Source organism: Anopheles nili, chromosome 2 (assembly GCF_943737925.1).
Source record: "Anopheles nili chromosome 2, idAnoNiliSN_F5_01, whole genome shotgun sequence".
NCBI lineage: Eukaryota > Metazoa > Arthropoda > Insecta > Diptera > Culicidae > Anopheles > Anopheles nili.
In genome coordinates, this window is record NC_071291.1 from 63,969,116 (window position 1) to 63,986,801 (window position 17,686).

Consider the following 17,686-nt stretch of genomic DNA (forward strand, 5'->3'; position numbering starts at 1 on the left):
CTTTGCGCCCCTTATGGGGTAGCTTTGAACACAAAGAAACATCGTCATCCTTGCCGGGTGGTGAGATTTGCTCGTTTGCATTGCTTCCTGCGCTCCGCTACACGGCCACAACTGGCGCACATTAGCTTGATACGCGTCGGACGACAATCGAGCAAGGTTGCGAACCGTTGCGGGTCGTCGCTTTGTTTTGTCGTATTATGTTTGCCATATCAATAAGCTGCATGTCTGCGATGCTACCCCGTTCGCTGTTCCCGGCTAAATTGACCTTTTCAATCAACGTTTGCATGACCGATTTGATTACTTCCCTTTCTAGTCGTTGCTTTGGGCGGTCGGGTTCAAGGAGCACGTCTGCTTGCAACCGCAACCGGCGACTGCCCTGGAGTGTGTGGTCTGATTTTCGTGTGCTTTTTCTTCCAGATGTCAGCGGGGTTGATGTCGTGTGTGCGCGAAAACTCGCCACCACTGGAAAACGCCACCGCACAAGTGCAAGACATCCCGATAACGATCACCACTCCCGAAACTGCAGGTAAGTTGCTTCAGAGATGCAATAAAATATATCGTTTCATGTAGCCCCTGAAGGTATGCAATTGCAACACATGAACGTGTAAATGCATTGCATACCTTCAGGAGTAAACGATAAGCATATACACGCACGGTAGTCTACATTTAGAGGCATCTTTTAAGCATAACTTAAATAATGGAAATCATCAAATTCATTCAGCATAATGTGAACTAAATCGTCATTAATTTTGAATTATACAAAACCATATATAGTGAAATATTGCATGGTTGTTTCATTAAGCTCACGAAGAGCCATGCGCTTCTGGCGTCACAGCTGAAATATCGATTCGATTTTCCACTAACCACACCTGAAAGGCGCATCAAAGCCTTGGCATAGCCAGAAGCCATAGCAACGCACCGCGCAGCAGCGTTACTTTCGTCACCCGGTCCGAGCCGTACAACGGTTACAGTCATTCCGTACACATTTATGGTGCCACACGGGTAAAAGCAACGAAAAAAAAAATGCGAACCCCAGCCCCAAACCACGAGCGCAGTAAAATTAATCAGCACGTGCACTTGTGCCCGCAAGTGGAGCAAGTTTCAATTGAACTGCTGCTCCATGGCCCATGCTCCAGTGCCGGCACCCTTCACGCCAGGAGAAAAAAAAGGAGCGCGACCGGGCCGGTGGGTTGGAACGCCAAAAACAAACCCAACAACACCAACCAAACGGCAAAAACAGAAGAAGCCAAACACAAAAACAAAAAAACAAAATCCAAAATAATACCAAACTGTTTCACGTACAATCCGCGGCGTTGTTAAACGGCCGGTTTCGAGCACTGACGCGCACGCCACTAACCGTCTAACGGTTCGGCCCGCGATGAGAAGGAGCTTTAGCGATAGTTTAAACCACCCGCCCCAGGGAGGTGAGTGCGTGTGTGTGTGTGTGTGAGGGGGGGATATTTTTTATGAACGGTTGCCATGTTTCCCGGGGCTTGTTTTCGTTGTTCGCTTATTTCGGGAGCGCACAATCAGCACGCGTTGCGTTCCGCCTTTCGGGGTGGCTTCGAGATGTCAAGGAATTTCACCCGAGGCAGGAGAGAGAGAGAGACGAGATGAAAGGAACAGACTCGTAGACGCAAAGCGAATGGAATGGCTGGAACAGCTGGAGCTCAAAAAATATGATCCCTCAACGCCCAACACTGGAGCAACGCTCGAAGAATGCCGTCAGTGGGGCATAACTCGAAGTGCGAATTTAAATATATGGAGCAAAACAGGGTGCTAACGAACCAGGACCGAGCGTTTGAATGAAAAAACAAAAAACAACCCCCATCTGCACACTAGAAAATGGTCCCGTTTGCGCGACATAACGATCGATTTGTTTCGTCCGCGCGATCGTTTCGATTATGTCAGCGTGCGGGCATAATCGCGGCACGATCAACGAAACCGGAAGCACCACTCGTTCACCGCGATAAGGCTTTCCCGGGAGGCGACCTCGCTTTTCCTTTTGGCTGCACGGGTGAACATTGTGCTGGGCTTTTTTATTGCCTGCTCATAAACCACACACACACACGCACACAAACTCACACCAGGCGGCGAATCGGCAGCTAAATTCACGCGCCTTCAAAAGTGCACTCACAACGAGAGGTGAAAGAGTAGCCTTACATATTGGAGCGGGAAATCGCTGGAAAAGCACGATCGCCGATCACCGCAACCGACCCGGAATGGCCGGCAAACCACCTGAAATGACGCATAATTATTTCGATCCGTAATGGTCGGCCCATGGTCCGGGCGTTGGCGTGCTTCCTTCCGTGCCTGGTGCATTTGCCTTTGGAGTGAGCGGCTTGCCGTTGCCCAATGTTGGACATGGGATCGATCACCGGCGTGAAAGCGCCCGCCTTGGTGCGGTCAATTTTCCACGGCACTGCGTAATGCGTTTGGTTCGATTTTTCGGGTAAGTTCGATCGCCCGGAAAGGTCAGCGGGTGAAATGGCGATTTTAAGCCGCTCGCGGCACCTTTGTTCGATTCCCCGTCGTGTGTGACCTCTCGTGGACCACTCTCGGTTGGGTGAAAGTGGCCAGAACGCTGGCAGTTGGCTGAATTTCCCTCTCATCGCGCGTGCGGACAATGAAGAAATAAAAAAAAAAGCTTCAGTTCCGAACCGGCACGTGGCGCACACTCCAAACAGCGGTGCAGCTCAATGGCGAAGCAAATTAGCGTTCGGTTTAGGCCTTTTCTCGCGTGATCGCCGTGCGGCAAACGTTTGCAAAACGTTTCAATGCCTGTCAATGGGTTTGAGATTTTCAATTTTCAAGACGCAACCCATCAAGCGGCTCCCATCCGACAGGAACACGGCGCTCGACGTTGAAGAGCTTTTTCCAGGCGATTTCCCACTGATTATTCAAGTACGCACGTCAACGTAACTTGGCGGCTTTTCAGCTCTAATGCTCGAGTGCATTAAACACTCGTATCGAGATAATTGATGGTGATTGTCAGCAAGCATAAGCTACACGCACGATGTAATCAAAAAATGTACAAATTCGCTACAGATGCTTTGCTGGTATTGGGTTTTTTTCTGAAACATTTTTGATGTCCATTATTGCGCGATCATCTTGCAACTTAATTGCCATAAATAATCCTGCAGACGTTTATTACCAGCATAACTTAAACTCTTTTGGAGCAATTTTTTACTATTTGAAATTGAAATCGAACAAAGTCTTCTCCAAGCTTCTTTCAAGCAAACTTGCGATGGAAACAATTTTCCCCCATTTTGGGTTTAATCAAAACTCCCATCGCAACCGTTTCCATATGCGAAATGGGGCTCTAGCCTGCCGTGTGCTTAACCAAGTGCGTAAAACATCCATCGGTCGACGTCGAGCCAGCTGTTGAAATGATGAACAGCGTTGAACAGAAATAGCTCACTAAGCGGTGTTGAAATGAAGAAGAACACGGCGAGTGGAAAACACGCCAAAGCTCCCTCCCGATCATCGGTTAATAATTCGCACCGTTTAACACGTGTTCGGTCGCGGGAACACACCCGCTGGATTCGACCCGCTTCGACATGCACCCGTGATGATCTCAACCCCTCTGACCGACCGACCGACGGGGTGCAAAGCTCACCCTCTCTGGGTCGTGCCGGTGTGTGCGTTTGGCTGCGCTGGTGCGCAATTCGTACCCACACACGGGCGCACGTTCGGGAGCTTTTCGCGGGGTGGTTTCTATCGCGACCCACCACTTGGTGTTTGTCCGCGCTCGAGGAACGTGTGTTACTGCCGTACGCGCTCTCTGTTTCGAGGATCGTGTTCCGTGCGTGTCGTGATCGTCGCTTTATCGTCAGAGTTGCTTTTGTTTTTTTGTTTATTTTTGGTGGAAACTTATCTTAACCCATCGAAGGTATCTATCAAAAAATAGAAGCTCCTTTTTTTGGTCTCATTTTCTACCCCTAAACCGAGTGTGTGCTTGACGTTCGTGACGTGTGAGTGGCATTTTCCACCGGATGTGCGTGCGTGCGTGCGAAGCTGGTCTGCGTGATTTACATGAAGATAAAATTAAGCAAAAGAAAATGTGATTTGTGAGATGCGTTGAATAATTCGCCATTCCGTCTCGTTTTATGAAACCTCGCTTCGACTGGCCGTTCGATCGTGAGCTAAGCTTGAGGTCAAGATTGATGTTGAATGTGTCGCGATTTTCCACACCCGTGATTAAAATCCCGAAAACCCCTTTTCCTTTGGGGTAGTGATGCACCTAAAAAAGCACAACAAATGCCTTCCGTTAGTTACTGGTGTGCGCGTGATTGGGGCTCTAGGGCGAATGGCGCCAGCTAGGAAACGGGATGCGGGACGAGAAAACTCCCCCAGTTCCCACAGGGGTTTTGCTGGCGCCGACGACGTCGCCACCGCGCGGGAAAGTGTGCCATCCGGCCAGCCATTCGATGATAATGGTGTGAAAAATTCCCAAAAAGACTCCCGCACGACCGTTCCGCGGTCGGGAAAACAGCAAGCATGCTTTCCCACGGGGGTGGCGTGCGCAGTTTTGCATCGGTGTGCGGGCGTTCCTGCGCGCGACCACGCAAACCGTGTACCGCTAATTGGCCACGGTGGCCTTTACGAATTACGGGAGGCACGATGGTGGCGGAATTAAAACGCTTTCCATGCAGCGTCGGGAAGGAAGCTTGCCGGGAAGCGCGAGAGCTAAGGCACGGATGATAAGCGAGAGCGGGCCCCATTTTCCACCTGGCGAGCTGGAAAGCTTTTTGCCAAAAAACGCACTGCAGCGAGAGAAAGAGAGAAAAACGACGCATTGATAGCGATGCGAGCCGGAAGCGCCGGAAGTGAAGAGTTCAGGTGCCGAGTTACTCACTCGAAAGTGGTCGTAAAGGCGTACGCCCTCGGTGTGCAAATAGATAAGCGATAAGCGATGTGCGGGAGTGAAGGAAAAAAAATCGCACAACCTTACAACCCACAGCTGCTCCCAAAATTTCCCATCCAAAGGGGCGAGAAAAAAAAGCCCCTTTCTTCAAACCACACACACACACGCACACAGGTGATGCAAGACAAAGAGAGCAACAGAAAAAAAAGGCAGCATCACCTCAAAAACACACCCCGGAAAGCGGGAGAAAAGCCGCTGGAGAAAAACAAAAATGGAAGCGGTTTAGCAAAATGATTAATGCGCATCCGCCTCTCCGGTGGGCGGAAGGAAAAAGCGCATAGTTTGAATGCGTGATTTTCGGGTGAAATAGTAAGAGTAATCGCCCGGTCGAAAAGATAATGGCGCGTAAGCGCCAACGGTGGTAGCGCGCGCGGTCGAACGCGGCCGTAAAAAAGGTTAAGGTTTGCCCCGCAGCTGCACGTTTGTTTGCTTCGCTGCCGGTTTCTGCAAACGGCGGGAACGAAAAGGGCGTTTCAGTACTTTTTGCTTCACTTCACCCCCGTCGGTTTGGGTGGGGTTTGCCGATTTTACCCCCACGAGGCAGGCGTACGATCACACGCATGGAAATGGTTGCGAAAAAGCAATTGAATAAACACTTTTTGGGTAGTGCAAATTTGAGGTAAAAACCCAGGCGATCGTTTCGCGATCACCTCCCCTGAATCTGGGATGGTTTGGCGTTGCTCGGTGGCCACGGTCGGTGAAAACCGATAGCCTACTTTCCAGCGAGTGCTGATGGATAGTTCAGAGGCGGCAAGGCCAGCCACGTTCAAGGTCGGGCGGCTACACGGCTCACGATCGAGGAGGGTTGATCGATTGGAGCGTCTTTTGGAAGGTGGGGTTCCAAATATCGCCCACGTTTGAAGGGTCTCGCATTGGTGTGAGCTTTTAACGGTGCCCTAAAATGGAGACGGTTTTATGGACGTCGATCTCACCAATTTAATGCGTACCTTTATTTCAATGTCAGGCATCCTAAATGTACGTTAAAAGTAACAGACAAAGATGTTGTGATCGTCCACAGAGTGGCTGAATGGCTTAGATTAAAACTTTCAGGCCTTTTAATCCCGACAATATGGGCTCACAAAACCCAGCAAGTAGTGCTCTCGATGGGCGCCCGCGATTTGTACTTCAATGACACTTGATGCGCCATCGACTGAGGCACGTGCCGTCAAGGAGACGGATCGGATCAGATAACGCCATCTATCGCCTCTCGTTTGCGCATTCCGTAAAATTGCGGGCGGCTTCCGTGACGACGTTGCATCCTCACACGATGGATGCTTGATAACGCTTCGATGGAAAACGTGCCATCTCAGCTCAAAAGCAACGGAGGCCATTTTTGCCAACCGGTGAATAAAACAACGCGTGTCACAGCGCCGGAAAAATAAACGGTGACAGCGTGGAGATGAATTTGGACAGGCGTTCGTTTGTGCGCGAATGTTTTTTTGCATTGTTTCTGTGAGCAGTTGTTTGTTTGCCATGCCGAAGGCGCTTTCCATTGCCTTTCGGCTTCGTTTGGAGTTTGGATCGATATCGCGATCTGAAAGAAAATACCTCACCAAACCGACGCCATTCTGATCGCACGGACGATAAGCCGTGACAGCTCGGGTGGGGTGAAAACGTGACGATTCTTTCGATTTGATTAGTGATTCGACGTGTTAGATAGTTTCCCACTCTTCGGCCACCTACCGAGCATCTAATTGATGTTTTTATATAAAGTTTTGGCTCAATTTGGAAACGATTTTCTTCGCGAAACCACCCCCACCCGGGATGATCCTTTTATGGCCGGGTTGTTGCTGCCTCCGATTTCGTTTACCGGTCTAGGGCACACGCCTCACATCACTCCGTCTGTTTTGACTGAACCCCCAGCGTGTGCTGTTGATGGGTGGACGAAAAAAAAACACCCCCAAACTATCGGGTGAAATGGCCGCGTCCGCAGGGGGCATTAAAGTTTTCACCGGCGCGGTTAACGGGTGGGTTAATTTTTCCGAGCCCACCACAGCATCATTATCCAAACCGACGGGCGCCACCGTCACAAGTGCTGCAATAAAAAAAAAAAGAACTGAAACGAAACACATGCGGACGAGCACGCGCGCGCTCGCATAAAATACTGCCCACTATCGGTCATTGCTTCGGTGAGGTTAATAATCTTCATCACAATAATGTAAATAATTATCTTCCACCGTCATAACCTTCATGAAGCGGGTGGCTGGGGTTGCGAGGTGGCTGGCGGATTGTGAGAAAGAGGAAAATCACCCCAAGATTTGATGAACTTGTCCATATGATCGGTTGAACATGCGTCAGAGCAACATCGCCGTATGGAGCTGGTTTTGATCGACAATGAGAGTCTTCTGTCAAAAGACATGGAAGTCATTAAGTAGGCGATGAAATGGCAACGTCCATGTACCCATGGCAACCACAAAGAAGACTTGAAGCTGTTTCACTTGCCCGGTGAAGAAACATGACTAATTCTTCTCGATGAAACTCTCCAAAAAATCTACACCTACGCATTGAGCAGAGCTTCCTCGTAAAATATGGAATTTGAATGCATTTCCCACCCGATGCGAACAGATGCTCGGTGTCTCGAGTGTTGTTTCTCCTGCTTCCTCCAAAAACCAAAACCACTGACGCATGACCATATCTAACGATCGCCGCGATCGGGCTCGTTGTTTGCCGACAAAAGGCCTCCGTTGATTTATACGATCCATCTTTTCGACACCTACACCCGTGAGCCTCGTGACACGACATAGAGGTGCGTAATGGCTGACTGGAAAGCTCTCCTTCGCACAAACTCCGGTACGGCACTCGATGACGAAGTCGTTCGACAGCTGATGTCACCGATCGTGAAGGTGATCGTCGGGGGCGTTCGGATTTGTTGAAGGGCGTGAGCGATTAATACGCCGTAGATGAGGGTGGTTTGAATCGGAATCATTCGCTCTCAGGTGTGATTACTTCAGCTAGGCGATTTTAAACAGTGTCAGATGAGCGCAATGATGTAGGAAGATTGTTTTCTCAGAATTATAGTGTCCTGTTACATCTGACTCCATAGCAATTCTGACACAGTTGTACACCTCAAGCATGTGATTGTACAAATACTCTTCTGTTTGTCGTAGTTTGAAATACGTAAAAATATTACATCACCCCAACGAGCGCCCGTTTCGATCTGCCAATCTGCGTTCTAACCAGCTTGAGTGTCGTCTGGAGGACAAGCTTTAACATCTGCACGTGCTCACACAGTGGGTTCTTGGGCAAACAATCGACAAGCCCAAGCTACCTACGCCTCTGCTGGCGTCATCACGCTTGAATAAACACCTTCGATTGTTGATCGAGCGGTGGGTGTGCGTGTACCAACCCAGGTCCCACAATCGCAAGGCAATAGAGGCGGCTATCGAGAGATTAAGCTATCTAGCACGCCCTAGTATATGAATCGAACGCGATAACGCAACAATAGCCACTCGCTGGTTACCTTATCGCGAGCTCAATTGCAGATGGCGGTAGATTGCGTATAGAATCACAACCTTCCCGAAAGGTTCACGGAGGAGATAGCTGTTTAGGGGTTGTTGGTGATTGCTTCCCCGGGTGGTTCTACTCTCCCAAGGTCACGCGACAAACGCCGAATCCAACCAATCGCGATCGTCCGCCTTTGGGTGCAACTCCGTTTACCTTAAAAGGCAACCAAAACCAAAAAATCAGCGTGCCTCATCCGAAACATGCGTGTGTTTGTGGAGCTCGCCGTCTTATCTCCACCATCGTAGTCAATTTGATTTGTTTTCCCCATTGTTTCTCTCATTTTCTCTCGCCACTCATACCTGCCTGCTTCTTCTTCTTGCTCTCTCCACCCACCAGCGCCCACCACCAGTGACACCAGCAAACGGAAACGGTTCCATCCGCTGCGCAATCTTCGTCGGATTTTCCGCCGCCGAACCGTATCATCGGCAGACCGCGCACCGGGCCAGCTCGGTGCTAAAGGAACGCCAACGCACATCCACTTTGCCACGCCCGGGTGCTCGACGACCGATGCGACTCTGCCACGGGCCAGTTTCGGCGTACCGATCACGATCCGTGGCGATCCGACGGCCGTTTCGGGCACTTCCCAGGCGGGCCAACCGCCAGGGGTGTACTTCCGGCGCGAAACCTACCGCCTGCGGAACTCCGATGATCTAGAGAAGGAGATGTCCGACTATCAGCGCAGTCTCAGCGAAGGACGACTTGTGGACAGGTAGGTTTGTGCAACTGGGACGCTGAACTCTGTCCCTCTGGGTGGGGGGTAAGATAGCGAACGACGTACGAAAGATGAATGGGGTGTTTCTTATCGCGAACGAGTCGCAATTTAGCGATCATCGTTTTTTTTTGGGAAGGGCTGCTAGCGAACCCGCGTGCCATCCTGTGGCAGTGTGTTCCAAGGTCCCGTCGGAAGAGGACAGTTTGCTTTTTGGTGTTTCGACCTCTCTCGAAGTACTTTGTGGAACCATGATTGAGGTGCAACAAACGCCACGATTTCGTACGCTGATAAGAAGCGTCATTAAGTGAGTAGACAGGGAAACCGACATCTGCTGTGAACAACTTCAAAAAGGGTATACGTTGTGATCACTAACGACTAAAGGGGTTCCTTTCATTCGCTTTCGCAGTGATATCAGCCGCGATGGACTTTCGCAATCGCACGACAGTGTATTCTCCGAATCAGCCGGCACCGCCAGCAGCTTATCGATCACGTTAAAGGTAAGTCATCTGTTTTTAGGCTTGTTTAATAGTGCGATTATTAATACCACAACCGTGCCATAGAACGAACTAGCTGACGTGTTGCGCAAGCGAAGAAAGGACCGACAGGGCGAAGTGTCGGACGAAGATCTCGGGCTACCGTTGAGCCCCATCACGCCCCAGCGCAAGGATCGCGGCATGAACAAGAGCGAAGGATCACTTAGCATACTCAGCATGACCAGCTCGGACATGGACGACGATCGATCCGCCTCGAACACGAGTGGGCACAATTTGCTGCACCTGGATTCATCCGCTTCCGGCTCGATCGGTGCCAATCGATCGGACAACATGGACGAGAGTGGTAAGTGAGCTTTACTCCTTGCCTGCATTGGAGATCGCTAATCTTCGTTCAATCGTTGCAGGCGACTCCTCGAAGCTTAGCCATTCTGCCGCGAAACATAAGCTTGCCGTACGACCAAAGAAGAAGGGCCCAACCAGAGCGCGTGCCCGTCCAAGAGAGGTATGTTCCTAACTTCGTTCTTTCGCCACCATCCACTTATCTGAGCACTCTCATCCTTATTCCAGTCAACGCTCCTGCCAGCGACACCAGAAGTGAACGAAGAATCCCTAAAGTTGTCCTCCACAAACATCGCGGCCAGCTGCTCCCCTGCGAAAGAAGCCACCGGCAAAGCGCAAGTGATCGTGGCCTCAACTCCACTGCCACGGGTATCTTGCAGGGACTCGATCAGCACGTCGATGTTATCCGTTGGTGGGGAAACCAGCTCGTCGATCTACGTCAACCGGGGCATCTCGAAAAGCCACGAGTTCGAGCGACCTTCCACCGAACATTTGCTAACGGTTGAAGGCACCACCAGCCGGAAGGACGACGATGGGTTCTTCAAGCGCATTCTCAACTACAGCTTCAAGAAGAAGAAACACGAGGGCAAAGAGGACACCCAACCAGAAGGTCCGGTGGGATCACCGAGGAAGGAAGACAACACCAGCAGCGTGTACATTTGTGGACCCGATCCAACACCCCCGGAAGTGACTGGTCCAACGGAGCAGCTTATGAAGCTGTCCCTAGTGGTCGGAGAACCACCGGAGTTGACGGAACTGAGCGGCTATCGGAAGATTAAATCCGGCCCAGCCTCACGACAGCGCGTTTTCCCGAAGGACCTCTTCCAGGGGGATGATCACCAGCAGCAAACGCCGACACACCGATATTCCTCCAACGTGGAGGTGAACCGACAATCGGTCGCATCCTCCGGAAGTGGTCACTCACTCGCGGTTACTGACGGTGGTAAGGTGCCACTGCACAAGAGCGAAGAGTATCTTGTGCCAAAGTCCCGCAAGCTTTCCGAGCGTAGTGTCGACGGGGGAGAAGGCGATGATGAGGGCAGTGATGGTCGACGGTACGTCAGTAACGGTGATAGGTTGAAGAGTGCCAAAATGCACGGTGCGGCCTATCAGCAGAAGTCAAGTAAAGGTCAATCGAACCACACGCCCACGGACAGCCCGAGCAAGCGCGCTAAATCGGTGGAAAAGTCGAAAAGCTTCCGCACACACACGGACAGTGTGTCGAACCAGCTGCAGGCTGGTACTGGCCATCAGGTACCGAGTTTGCCTAACCTCAGCTCCTCGCTTTCGGTGGGTAACTTCAGCAGTGGGTTCCTCGAGACCGAGCACAAGTTCTTCAGCATGACGGAGAACATGCACGGTGGTCGACCGCGCGTTTTCAAGGACTACATTAGCAACGCGGACGATGATGGTGGTGGTGGTGGTGACGCTCGGATGATGTTGTCAGCGAGTGCGTCCTTGCAGCGGTTCGAGATCAACGACAACAACCTGTTGAATCCGCGCGAGGAGTACGTTGATCACCAGCCGAAGAGTATCGTGCTGACGACGAATACGCTAACACCACCGGAACCGGCTGGGTCCGGGCTGCACAAATCGAACCAGAACATCTCGCAGATTGAGGAAAACATCGATAAGCTCGTTTCCTCGCAGTTCGTCAGCATCATTCGCAGTTCGGATGAGGGAAGTAGTACTGAGCGGCTGGACGAAGATCCACCAGGCACCGTGCCCGAGTTCATGAAGATTCAGCTGAATCGGGTTGAGGGTGGACAACGAACGTCCACCCCCAAGGTGGGTGGACTCGTGCTGACGTCATCACCGACACCCGCGCCACCCACTTCGCCCGCCATCGCTAGTCCCACGTCCGGTGCGCCCGACGATGCCATACGGATGCAGCAGCGGCGTTTCAGCAACGAGAACATCGAGATCACGGAAACGAAACCACCGCTTCCACCGTCGGTGGCGCGGGTGAGCGTGGGTGCGCAGGAACCCGGTGCCCCCCGTAGCCCACCCGCCTTCCGCCGACCGGCAAGCGGTGGAAGTGCCGGCGAGCTCGCCGGAACCAAGCGCAACTCGATGAATCTCTCGCAGGAGCTGAGCGACGATCGGAAGGTGATCCTGCAGCGGCGCACCTCGGTGACGGAGGAGAAGATCAAGTACGAGCGGAGGATATCGTCGTCCTCGGAGGACATCAAGTTCGAGAAGAAAAAGTCCACCTCGGAGGAGCTGCTCGAGAAGCCCGCCCGGCCTAGTAACGGTGGAACGGGAACAGCTGGAGGTGGTTCGAATTACACGAGCGGATCGAGCAGTGGGGATGAGTTGGTGGTGTTGCGGAAGAAGTTCGCCGGTGTGGGTGATCGTGAGGGTAAAGATCGTGATGGAACGCCTGAGCTGATGAAGGTGTTTGCAAGGCGATCGCTTAAGCTACGCTCGGATGATGATTACAAGGTGAATGACGGTGGTAAGCCACTTTCCAGCATCGACAGTGACAAGGAGAACCAATCGAGTGAGGAGAAGCTGGATAAGGTGGGTTTGCAGCAGATGAAAGCCTCCCAACAGCTGCAGCAACAAGAGCCGGTGGTTCTCGCGCCATCAACCACCGAACGGCAGGTACCGGTGACGAATGGGTCGGGAAAACTCGGACCGGAAGGAACCGGAACACCACGATCGAATGGTCCCACCGAAAACGGAAGCTTACCTGCGGCTGGTGAGGCGGTTCTGCGGAAAAGCGTTACCAGCAAACCGTTCGGAGTGCCAAACCGCTTCGGGAATGCCACCAATGGAGGTCCTCCAAGGAATGCGGCCTCCTTTGTAGAGGTTCGTAAGGCATTGCTGCCGAATGCGACGGTTCCGGTGTTGCCAGCGAATAACAACAACTTTGTCGGTAAACCGGAGACGGGTGAAAATCAAACCAATGGCAACAATAACACCGTCAACGCGAACCGCCATACGATCGCGTCGTTGAATCAGCTTAACAGCGCCAACGGAGTTGTCGCCGGGACTGGCGGTGTTGCCATCAACAACAACGCACCAGCGGCGATCATCGAGAACGAAGCCGGAATGGGTGAGATCAACGAGTTTAAGGGCATCCTGCAGCGCCGAGCGGAGTGGGAAAAGCGAGCGAAGGAAGGCTTCAAGTAGGCACACCCCACCGAGGCGTATTTTAGGACCAACCCAACCCTGCCCCTGGATTAGCTGGAGGGAACGTAGACCCTCGAGCTTGAAGCGTTCCCGGTGAAGCCTTCGTTCGTTTTGTAGTTCCAGCTGCCTGAACAGACGCGTTTGTTCCCTTGCAACAAAGACACCACCACCACCGTACATTGATAGGACCTGAGTCGATAGGACGACGCGCACGCATGTTATAGAACGCCTTATGCCAGGAGTCGCTAGTTCGGGACGGCTGCATTCGTTTACGTTGGCTATTCGTTCTTGCGTTCTCCCGCCAAAGGATCTCGTTAGCTCCGTTAGCTAGTGTAGTGTTGCAGGCAGCCAAGCGCGGTGATCGATTCCCAAATGTGATAGACAAAAAGCAAAAGAAGCAAAACAAGTGCGAGGAATTGAGAACCCATGAGTTGATGGATCCTTAACCGCGATCATATGAGTTGTTCCCTGTTGCTCCGTTGCTTGCATCAGACTGCTCTACGTTCGTGTTGTGATCGTTGTGTTGCGGGATTATAGAGATATTATATAGATACAGACAGCGGGCGGCATTTCTCGATGGTCAATTGATTGTGGACAGTGGATGCGAAAGTTTAATTACGGCTGTTGTGTTTTTGTGGCCGTTGTGCTTTAGGTGCAACGATCCGATTCCTCCCTTCACCCAAAGGCATAAGGGGGTGTTGTTTCCAGTTTTTTTTTGTGTACATAAATCGTTGATCTTCCTATCTAGTAGCGTCGCTAGCCGATTCGTGTTTTTCACCCCTCCCAAAAGCTTATCAATCGCTAAGCTGGGCGAAACCGATCGCCTATCTGTTAGAAGTCTAGCGTTAAGACAGATTCACATATAAACACACACACCTTAGGCACGTTATCGTCCCGGATGGGCGCATATAAACGTATTTGCATATAGCAAACATTATACTCTCGCTTTTACGATGACTAATGCTGCGGCAGTGCATGCCACTATTAGCAAAAGCAAGCAAAAAGTTTGCAAAACCAAGCAAAAGGGCGCCTCGGGCGCGTACCTTTCTATCTTTTCGTGCAACCAGAACGAAAAACCGTGCTCAATGAAACCGAAATCAAAAGTTATTTTCCTTCGCGGAATTGCGTCAAGAGTTTAAGATGGAGTAATAGAAGAAACAAGAAGAAAAACACAGAAATATACATATACACCCTATATATATATATACATACCGAGATCGTTAATTCATTCAGCGTACACAGCATGAGCGATATTTTATAAAGCAAAAGCGAACGAAAGTGAGGTATTTTTCCGTGCTGCCCTCGTTGTTACAGCTTTAGTTTTTCTTTCTTTTTTTTTCTTCTGTTTCTACTGTTAAGAACCCACGGTGGTCCAGCGTATCGCGGCTGAGAGGCTCCATCGGGGGGAGTTGACCGGAGTCTCGGGCGCGATGGGGCGAATAAAATCAAAAAAAAATCATCAAATCCGATTTTCGATATCGATGTATATGTTTAGCACATCTGGAGAGAAATAAATGCAATCTTCATTGAACGTAATACTACAGCAAGGTTGTTTTAAATCCCTGTGGATTTGCTTAACTCATGATGACAGTGTGAATTTTGTGTAATAACATTTATATTTGAAGTGTGATGGAATTTCCCAATCTAGTTACCAATGGTTTTGCTCAAGGTATGTCAATTCATCCGTAAAATGCTTTTTAATTAAAATGTATTGAAATTAATGTTGAAAATAAACTACTCATATAACTCATTTGGAAGATGTACACATCTTGTATGCAATTTTGATGACCTCAAATGACCGGACGGATTTAAACGACCCAAAACTATGGTATATTTTCATCAATGCAACCCTAAAGCTTCCAAGGTTAGAATAAAGCTACCAACCTTTAAACTAGCTAATAAATACAACTCTTTAATACCGCTGGCTTCTAATTACAATTCAAAGACCTTCAGGATTACGCATGGACATGAATTTGCAGCTCTCTTTTACGAACACGAACTCTTTGATTTAAGCTATGAGATTAGACTTACAATCATCCCATAACTCAAATGCATGCATTTTCGTGTAAAAACCCACCTCATTGCCCCGATGACGGGCAATCAAATATAGATATAAGCATGAACGAATAAAGTTCACATTCCATGCAACAGTTGTGTGCAAAATGGTTCCTCCCCTAAAAACTCGCACCAACCAACCCCATGTGGCTGCATCGTTCTGACGGCATCATTCTGACGTGGTCGACGTCTCCTGCTGGTCGCTATCATCGTGCAAACAGCAGCCAAAACTCAACCAACCCCAATCCACCGGTGCCCACCGACCGTACATGACAAACCACTTATTCCAGGACGTGCGACCCGGCGCGACTAATGGAAATTTCACCGAAAACGTCGATGTCACTAAACCGGCCGAGGGGTGGCTAAAAATACCACTTCACTCACACCCCGAGTGGGTCACCTTCCCACGGCATCTGGCCACCCCCTGGGGTGGGCATGTCCGCGGTGTAATTAGTGCGTAACCAGAGAGGGTGCATATATATTCCATCCAAAGCGTGCCCCCCAAAAGAGGACGTCCGTGCAGTGCGACGATCCACCGATATTATGCCATTTTTCCGCGACCAATTTCCCGACCGATGTCACTCGCAAATGCCGGCTGCCGGTGACTCACTCGGGGTGAAGAAAAACACGACCACAGCCGCAGCAAGGATCCACGGACACTATTTGCGGAGCGTGAGTTCATCCAGCCAAGCGCATCCGCGAGAGGGGACGGGGAATATTTCTGCCGTTCCACGAGTCGAGGACAACGGGTGTCTTTTAGCAGCCGGCTCGTATTCGATTACCGTTGAGGCCATCGTCACTTGCAGCGGGAGTGCAACTATCACTGCGTTCAGCTCCAAATATACCACCGGCAAAATGGGATCGATAAACTTCTTCGAAACTTGCGGCATATGCAGCGAGCTAAACAAATACCGCTACGTTCTTTTCTTCGAAGCCGACGAAAGCAAGCGAAAGGAAAAGCGTCATCCAGACCGCAGAAAAGGATCCATTCCACGATTGGACGGGTGCCAGAATTTCTTACAAATGAGCGCTATCGTTCTTTCTTTCATTTCTTTTTTTTTTTGAGCAAACAGAAAACAAAACAGTGAAAGCGATTCACTTTTCAGTGACAAATTCGCTGTTAATGCGTAAATTATATTTTTTTAGAGTGTTGTAATAAACAGTTAGCCTCGTCAAGGACCCTAAGCACGCCGTAGAAGGGGTTCTGAATTTTATTTCCTCTTTAAGCGTTCGCGAAGGGTAATTTTGCACGCTCCTGCTTCATCTCTTCGAACCCCTTTTGATCAACAGGATCTTAACCAAAAAAATAAAGCCAGCAAAAACGCCATTCGAGAGCGAGAAGAAACGTAAACCATTCCGTACTCCTTACTCTCTGGCAAGACGGACCCCTTGGTCTGGTCGCGTAACCCTTTCTTTGCTCCTTTTGCCATGCAGCAGCTGAGGACACGTATCGCAACGTACGGGTATTTGATGACCCAAGCAAGAAGCGCTCCTCGTGCTATGAAATTGCGCCTCGTGAAACAGAGACCCCTACCAGACGCCGGGAAAGAAGTTACAGACTGGGGCGCATTTAAAAAAAAAACAAAAAAGAGACGGGAAAAAGTAAAGCGCAGCATCACGCGAACAGGACGGCATCACTCTGACCTGGTGCGCTCCCTCGATGATGAAAAGAGAGCAACACGAGCCAGATGTAACGCTATCGCTGATCATCTCTCGCTCTCGGGACCTCGGGTCGCAACACTCCGACGGTCAGCAGCGTTAAACGCGGCGTGTTCACGGCACTATAGTTAACGACTAGCAGGCGTTGCAAGCGGAACGACCGTTCGAGCGTTGTGTCCATCGACGGGTCGCTGTAAAAAGCCACGCGGAAAGTGAAATCGGCAAGACCCCTTTTCCGGCGAGGGTTTTGCGTGTGCCGTAAAAAGCCAGCAATTCGGGGGGCAGGTTTTGTTCCGTACGAGAGATCGCTGGATGCGCTCCATTGACGGTAGAGATCGCGTGATCGAGTGGTGATCTTTGTCTGTGCATACAAGCGTTAGAACGGTGAATATTCAGTGACGTTTCGTAGCAGACGTTTTCCATAAAACGACGACAACGCGTCCTTAACGCGGGTATTGATTTTGTTCGATTACTGCCGAACGATTTACTTGAGGTGCGGTGCGATGAAACATCTTAAGCCTGCTTAACGGGCGAGAACAAGGATGCTGTGTTCCTTCCGCATATGCCCGGAGCAAGGAACCGTCAAAAAACGGTGCGTGTGAGTGTGTCGTTTCATTACTTTTGTTTCTCTCTCTCTCTCCCTCTTCTTATTGCGTGACAAAACGTGCTGAAGCTCGAACGCTCGTTTCGAGATCGTAAGCAGAGGATTTTTATTGGTGTTTAAGTGAAATTTCACATAAATATAAAAGAAAGCATTGTATCATCCGCGGTGTGTGAAGGCATAACCACGAGTGTGAGCGGTGAAAGGCCGCATAAAATGCGCACCGAACGGTGAATGATAATAGTGCAGCGTAATAA

General features: G+C 50.4%; 1 protein-coding gene across 1 annotated transcript; it reads left to right on the top strand.

The window, feature by feature from the left end:
* Positions 1-417: 417 nt before the first annotated feature.
* Positions 418-13,781, top strand: LOC128721984 (uncharacterized). The gene is made up of 7 exons (XM_053815795.1): positions 418-526; positions 5,342-5,347; positions 8,768-9,140; positions 9,550-9,640; positions 9,704-9,980; positions 10,042-10,139; positions 10,205-13,781. Exons 1-7 carry the CDS (start codon positions 418-420, stop codon positions 13,112-13,114), a joined length of 3,864 nt encoding a protein of 1,287 aa, XP_053671770.1. The 3' UTR covers positions 13,115-13,781.
* The last annotated feature ends 3,905 nt before the right edge of the window (positions 13,782-17,686 follow it).

Coding starts and splice junctions, on each gene's coding strand:
- LOC128721984 (XM_053815795.1), top strand. CDS start 418: ATGTCAGCGGGGTTGATGTCGTGTGTGCGCGAAAACTCGCCACCACTG. Junction 9,141..9,549: donor GAAGGACGACTTGTGGACAG/GTAGGTTTGTGC, acceptor TCGCTTTCGCAG/TGATATCAGCCGCGATGGAC. Junction 9,981..10,041: donor GGACAACATGGACGAGAGTG/GTAAGTGAGCTT, acceptor CAATCGTTGCAG/GCGACTCCTCGAAGCTTAGC.